The 7,253-nt window shown below is 38.9% G+C and overlaps 2 protein-coding genes and 1 non-coding gene across 3 annotated transcripts in view; 1 reads left to right on the forward strand and 2 right to left on the reverse strand.

Moving 5' to 3' along the window:
• The first annotated feature begins 416 nt into the window (after positions 1-416).
• LOC101305012 lies at positions 417-1,317 on the forward strand. The gene is made up of 3 exons (XR_185309.1): positions 417-631; positions 725-777; positions 870-1,317. It is a non-coding gene; the product is annotated as an uncharacterized LOC101305012 (transcript).
• A 550-nt stretch (positions 1,318-1,867) lies between these two features.
• Positions 1,868-4,832, reverse strand: LOC101312589 (protein phosphatase 2C 57-like). Its single transcript, XM_004309077.1, has 11 exons — positions 4,489-4,832; positions 4,020-4,148; positions 3,801-3,903; positions 3,586-3,696; positions 3,309-3,388; positions 3,120-3,173; positions 2,748-2,864; positions 2,578-2,632; positions 2,456-2,488; positions 2,307-2,353; positions 1,868-2,207 (listed from the first exon to the last, which is right to left on the reverse strand). The coding sequence occupies exons 1-11, from the start codon at positions 4,830-4,832 to the stop codon at positions 2,081-2,083; spliced, it is 1,200 nt and encodes a 399-aa protein (XP_004309125.1). The 3' UTR covers positions 1,868-2,080.
• Positions 4,833-5,540: 708 nt separating this feature from the next.
• LOC101305888 overlaps positions 5,541-7,253 on the reverse strand; it is a 1,814-nt gene continuing 101 nt past the window's right edge. The window contains exons 2-4 of the mRNA XM_004307915.1: positions 7,152-7,214; positions 6,979-7,038; positions 5,541-6,050 (exon numbers count right to left, since the gene is read on the reverse strand). Of these exons, the coding sequence (XP_004307963.1) occupies positions 5,715-6,050; positions 6,979-7,038; positions 7,152-7,214 (459 nt within the window). The 3' untranslated portion in view covers positions 5,541-5,714. The remainder of the gene's footprint in view (positions 6,051-6,978; positions 7,039-7,151; positions 7,215-7,253) is intronic.

Genomic DNA, 7,253 nt, shown 5'->3' on the forward strand with positions numbered 1-7,253 from the left:
TTAGATTTATGGTACACGTAATATCTTTGTTGTGATGACATCTCAATACACAATTTATCGACAATGGCATTGAAACAATGGGCCTGCACTTGGAACTTGTGCACCATTGAAAACAATGGGAGCATATAATAGCCATGAGGGCGTCTGATGCGTCAATGTCGACACATGATCATGAACATTGTTGAAGATGAGAACTGATAAAAGAAAACGGGCAAGGAATTCAAGCCATGCAAGGAATTGTTGCAGGAGTTGACTTGTGTTTGTGGGCAAAAGGGAAGTAGGGTAAAGCTAACATTCATCATCATCATCATGTTTCTGTTGCTATTGGGTAGGATGAGTGCACACAATGAATGCTATAACAGCTCTCTTCTCTGCTCTCTTTAACTATATATAGCTCCTTATAAGTCATAGCGCACATGCTTTGCAATTGCTTGCTTCCTACCACCCAAGTATCTTTCAGCAACCATAAAAGGCCACCCTCTCTTCCCCTACCTCCCTCCTCTAGAGCCGAAGACCTTTAACTTTATCGATAAGAGATCACGACGAAAATAAGCAATGGCTCAGCTTAGAAACAACTTCGTCATTCTTCAAGTACTTCTCCTCTCAGTGCTTCTCATTTCCTTAGTTTCAGGTAATTAATTACGCCAAATAAAAATCTCACTCATAATGGCATATGTGTGTTTTAAACTTTTGACCTGATAAGTACTGCATGCAACTCTTGTAGGTAACAACACTGTTGAAGGCTTCAAGGATGACAATGATCAGTTACTTCACAAGGTATATATAGCACTAGTGCTTTTATCAGAAGCTTGATTCTGCTAGCTTACAGGATTAGCTAACTAGATAGTTGATATGGTCTGTGTTTGAAGGGTGTCAAAGTGAATTCAAGGAAGCTGTTTATGATGCCAGATGCAACAATGCATGACTACGATGATGCGGGAGCCAACCCCAAACACGACCCTCGAAGGAGACCTGGCAATGGGAGAAACCCATGATCGATTATCGACTGCTACTATACGACTACTACTACTACTTGATCCACTTATAGTATCGATAATTTTGATCATGTACTAAGGAATTAAAGGAGACGATGTACGTCACCTGATATACAGGGCTAGCATTAATCCAGACTAGAGTTTCTTCAATAATGCTGATATGATATGCTGGTGTACTAGTCTAACGAGTTGTCCTGTGTGGCCATTAGCCATATATAGGAATGCCAACTTCATATCATATGCAATTCCTTTTGGCTACTGTTTCTCTATTATATATGTATCAAGTATGAAATAAACTTTCTGCCATTGGCACTGTATGAATATATTTTTTCTAGTTCGAACAGGTTTAAAGGCCTTTACCAGCACTTAACTAGCATAAACATCCTTTTTACTTCATCATCTGGACTTTTAGGTGGATATTAAGAGCTGATATGCTATTGTGTTTGCTGCTGACTCAAGTTAAGACACTACTTTTCCTCATCTGTTAGAAAAGCCACCACTTCTAATGTCTGCTTGACTATCTTTTATGTGTGTGTTTCTCTAATTATCAAACTTTTGAGATTTCTTTGAGGATTGGGATTCGGTCATCTCAAAAGGGCATATATTTGATCTTATACACGCACCTTTAGATTTTGCTGTAGCCTGTGAATGCATGAGCTAGCACTTCCGCTTGAAACTTGTGATTTCAGAACCTCAAAAGTCATTTTCCCACATAGTTCTTGCCCCTGAAGGAAAGGTACTCGCTACGACCTGTCGTATTATCTTGTCAATTTTTGGCAATGTCTGGCTGGTAGTGTGTGTGAGAGTGAGAGAATTCTTAACACGAGCACACTGCACACATTATAGTTCAAACCACTCTCTGGTTGATTGATTAATTTCTTCACTCACAAACTATCATTGATCATGTAAAATCATCTAAATTTTACTATTACACTTGCAAGATTATTCTAGTTCACCTAAATAAAAAGTATATCAAGGCGTGAGGCATGTACAATTATGATTATACAAATGTAAGTGTGAAAACCTATGTTGATTTCCAGTATATACATCATCCTCAGGAGTCAGGAACTCAGGATGCCTCAGATTCATGAAGAAAGCAACGATGTTGACATCCAAATTCCAAGCGAAACGAGCCCGATAGTAGCAAAAGCTTGCCCAAATTCATATACAACATTTTGTTTTTGGAAGGGCAAACGTTGCCAGTCTGTTCGCCTGTGGGTGATTCAAAACCAGGGTTTAGAAACAGAAAAGAAACCAAACAAGGTGGTGATCAAACCATGCCTGCATGTAGATGTAGAACCAGATACATACCCTAAATCCGCAATGACGATGCTGATATTATCTTGTGACTTGTTATCCTGCAGAACGTGTAAATCTTATGTCATAAGAGACTACCCAATTAAGTAAAGAATCTAACCACTATGGTCAGAGTAAAACAGTGTTCAGTAATTAGTTCTTACCAGAGCAGCTTGAGCAAGCGCGTCACAAGCTAGCTGAAATCAGAAACAAAAAGTATATGTAGTTAAGCACTGTTCTAGAATCAATGTAGTTTTCCAAATACAAATGTGCAGGCCATATATACCTGGACATCTCCGTGTTGTCGAAGCTGATTCCTTACAAATGAAACCGCATCTGAGCTGAAATTGACAGCAACAGAAGTTTAAAGGTGACTCCTCCTCTTTTGAATAGATTGAAGAGAAAAGTATGACAATTGGGAAAGTTTTTAATGAGCAATCAAGAGTGTCATGATACCTGTTTATGTAATCCCATAAGCCATCAGATGCTAACACTAGAAATTCTGAGTCTGCCCCAAGACTTGCTTGATAAATGTCTGGAGTTGCAGTAACAAGGTCTCCACTGAATTGCACTCTGGAACAACATAAAATGAGTGGTTTTACTTTATAACCGCTGTTTTACCATATACTACAGTAAAAGAAAGAACAGTCTTCTTTACGCTACTTGCTCCTAGACTAGAGTACACTAGTGTTTAAACCATGTGTTTATGATATGCTTAGTAGTGATGAACTGACCAAACTCCAAAGAATCCTAAATTACAAGAGAAAAAGGCTGGGAAGAGAAATATTGAGGCAAGCAGTAGTCATTAAGATGTACAAGATTACTCACCGAGAAACAAATTTCTCCGTCCATCTTCCTTCTTCAACTCCTTTCTTCAGCATCCTTTCCATTTATCAAAATGCAACAACCCTCAGTATTGTGCATAACTTGATAATCCTTATATCAAAAATTACATGAAAAACTAACAAATGCATCCCTAAGTTATAGAAGAATGATCAGAAAGTTAGAAGACTGAACTCGTTTTTCTTTGTCTTGAACCGCATGTCACCAAAAGCGCGAGATACAGCAATGTCTCCACAAATTCTTCCATTGACGATCTATAGACACCAAATGTAAGTTGTCAACCGATGAACATAAGACCAAACTCAAATGCAATCACACAATGGAACAAAGGAAAAACACCAATCAGTTTTAACTGTTGTCTACAAGGTTAATACCTTACAATGTCTTTCAAGCATTTACTATCTCAAAAAAGGTAAAAACTTGGAAATAAACGAAGAATAGAAAAACACACCCATCCACCTGCTTCTCTGATTCTTTTAATTTCTTGCAGACAGACCTTGTTGCTTCCATATGGTCGATGAGGGCTAGTCAACACCTCTGCTTTTCCAGAACAAGACTGAACCTGCATCAGTCAGTGAGCTGATAAATCAGCAAACTATATACCACCTTTCATATAAAAGGGGTCTATACATACACCAGGAGAGCATTCAAATAAAAGCACCATACCACAGACGAATCGCCAACATGTGAAATGAAAAGCATATCGTTCCCAACAAACATAACAGTAGCTGTTGAACCAGACTCATCTTCTTCCCCATTCCTCTCAAGCCTTTACAAAATGAAACACCATCTAAACCTTCCATGGAATAATATCGAATACAGAATCATGTTTGCAACTATACTATACAAATTTCATGCAAATGCCAATTCAACATATTTGCCTACCAATTCAACAACTTTGCATCAACTCTTTCAAATGCCTCCTGTAAAGCCTCTCTAATAGCTTTGATATCCTTCCCACTTAATAGCGAACCGCCTTGTAAAGCCTCACAACACTCTTTGTAGAGCTCATCTCTGTTACCAAAGATTGAAATTATTCAGAAAGTTAAACCCCGGACTCAGAAAACTATATGATGCTTATACACAATATCATATTGCTCAAATAGTAACCAACGTACTTGCTATTAACAAACTAACCAAGAAACTTTATTTGTCCAAAACTGCCATTTTTCACCAAAACCGTGGACTATAGCACACGTTTTTATAGCCAAATCGCATTTTCTTATTTTCTTCACCAAAACAAAACCTTCCCACCCTCGAATTATAATATTTTTAACAGTTCTCATACTCAAACTCGAAAAACAAAAAAAACCAATTCAAACAGAAAAAGTAGCAACTATTAATATAACAAAACCTGAGAAACTTGACAGAGGAGAAGCCAGCATGTCCATCAAAAACCGCAGCAAATGAATAACCGTCAAGGCCATCGGACCGGACAACAACGCCGTCTTCCATCTCTTCCCGCGCTCCCTGCAAGCTGGTGGAGCCCCACCTGACTCCGGCGACATCAGCAGAGGACGATCCCGGCGCGTCTATGGCAATCGCTGAGCATAGTGGGGTAGTTGACTTGTTGGAAAAGCTGCTGCTACTGTTCTTGTTGGTGTTGGTGGGTGAGGTCTTGAATGAGCCAGTACCTCCACCGCTGCAGTTGTATTTGGTTAAGAGGAACCTCTGCAGTTGTGGACTTAACAGAGCCATGCAGAAGTCTCTACTACTGAGTTGAAGCGGTGAGTTAGGGAACGAGTTGTGAGTTCTGAGAATGGTGGTGGAGGATAAGAGGGAGACCATAGGAGAGTGAAGCTAGGCCTTTAACTGATTTAACGGATTGGGGTGGGAAAGTGGGGCCATTTGGTGCATTATGATTGGACAATGTTTGCCACGTCAGATTGACAAAGGGTTTGACTGTCAACGGTTTATTCAGTAATTTTTTTCTTTTTGTTATTTTTTGTTATGGTGGCTGAGTGAGTTACCACTCGTAGTTGGGGGTGTATGGCCTCTCACTAAGGGATGTATTTCCATAAATTGAGGTTCGAACCAAATATCTTATTATCAGGAAGCCTACAACGTTTGTCACATTTACATCATAACATGCTTCTATTAGACCGGCCCTATTAGGTGGTTTGATTCACTACTTTGAAACCCGATGAAGATGAGCCGAGAAATTTTATGATCAAGGTTTTAAGGAAGACATTGTGTGTTCCACATCTTAAAGAACAAGTGTAATAAGAAAACAACAATCACCGCCCAGAAATTCCGCCCCCTTTATTGCGGTACGCTGTTCTTCAACAAGGTACTCTCGTTGGAGTGAAAAGAACAATTGTTGGAGAGGTGAGTATTGTTATAATTTTTAGCATGTATGGTTTATAGTTTAGTACAAGTTTCAGACATGTATGGATTTTCTTGGCCAACCTACTGGTTTAATCGAATAACTGTAAATGCTAGGAAAGATGTTCATGATCTCAAATTCATTTTTCTTCACCAATTTCCAAGTAAGTGTAACAGGGAGAAGAAAAATATTGCAAAAAAGATACCGTAAAACAATACCGTCTAAAGTACCATTACAACATGCACAACACAAAATCAAGTATAAAATTCTTTCAAATACGATGGCCCTGGTTGGAAGGGGTCAGATTCTTCATATGCTTCCGGTCTATAAAACCCAGCATCATTCACACGGTTACTTAGCACCTGAAGGATAGCTTTCTTCTTACCCCCATATTCATCTCGGTTGTTCTCAACATACTCGTTGGCCTCAGCCGCAATTTCATTCACAAAATCAAACCGGTTGTCCTCTGAGAGTAGTAGTCTCTCAATGTCCATTCCCATGAGCTGTCCTCCATCCTTGACCTTCCGAACCTGTTCCTCCAGAAAAGGAACTCTGTCCATTCCGTATCGCAACATGTCATCCTTCTTTGTCTAAAGCATGAAAAATGTGGACATCTTCAGTTAATGCTCAATAGCACAGTATGAGAAGGTTCTGACTTACAGGGTATACAAAACAGTAATGATCACTCATGTAGCTGAAATTTATCAGTAAACACAGAATTTGTGGGGGAAAGGCAAACTTGCATATAAAATGCTCTCCAGTTATACACACTAGAATCCAATACGAAACAAACTCAAACTTCTATTGAACATAAATCATGTTTTTCCATCAGAAATCAACCAAACAATAGACTCATCGACTTAACCTTACAATACTTGACTCTCAAATATATTATCACTTTCTCACCTACATTCGACCCCTTTGCTGTAAGAACCTAGTTATGCACAAGCAACAGCGACTAAATCTACTGCGATTTAAATTGCTTAAATCTTCTGTTCAAAACCCATCGTTCAGTTCACAAAAGTCAAAATTTACGTACTTTCAAATTTATTATGTTTCACTTAAGTAGACACTGAAGCAAGTTCACCTTCCCACATTTCAAATCCTCTCAACATTGGAGTCCAGACTGTATTGCATGCCCGGTAGCAGCCACTGAACTTGTCACATGAAGAATCCCATCTCAACATGTCACATATTGTCTCCTCATCCAGTTCCACACAACTGATCAACTCAATATGAGAAAAACACCTCACTTCTTGTCTTGTAATTCAAAACAAACCAAACAATCCACAACTTATAGACTCATGACCATAACCTTACAATGCGAAAAACTACAAATGGCTGCTCCTAAACCCTAATGCCACCACCCTATCCTTAAGCAGTTAAGCACCAACAATAACAATTCCACAAGCCTTTTTTCCAAACTACTTCACAATTTCACATAGAAGTCATATCTTTCACTACTATCGTAACATATTCACTAGATGGAACAATCAATTAGGGTTTCTCAAACAGTACCAGTTTCCTTCGCCGCCACACGCTCCGACCTTTCCCATTCCTTTGCACCCCTGAAATCACCTGCTTCCAAGAAAACACCAAAACCAACATCAAATGCCAAAAAACAAAGATTCAGCAAAATAAAAACAAACCCAAAAAAAAGAAATAGAAAGGAATGAGAACATATCTCTCACCTGCGTTCTGAAGAAGCAGTTGGAAGAAGCCACTGTGTTTTCCACTCTCAGTTGTACCGCACTCTGAAACAATGAAATAAAGACATTCAGAATCCAAATTTC

The sequence above is a fragment of the Fragaria vesca genome, linkage group LG7, assembly GCF_000184155.1.
Source record: "Fragaria vesca subsp. vesca linkage group LG7, FraVesHawaii_1.0, whole genome shotgun sequence".
Lineage (NCBI taxonomy): Eukaryota > Viridiplantae > Streptophyta > Magnoliopsida > Rosales > Rosaceae > Fragaria > Fragaria vesca.

Coding starts and splice junctions, on each gene's coding strand:
- LOC101312589 (XM_004309077.1), bottom strand. CDS start 4,832: ATGGCTCTGTTAAGTCCACAACTGCAGAGGTTCCTCTTAACCAAATAC. Junction 4,149..4,488: donor TCCTCTGTCAAGTTTCTCAG/GTTTTGTTATAT, acceptor CTTTGGTAACAG/AGATGAGCTCTACAAAGAGT. Junction 2,208..2,306: donor ATCGTCATTGCGGATTTAGG/GTATGTATCTGG, acceptor AATCACCCACAG/GCGAACAGACTGGCAACGTT.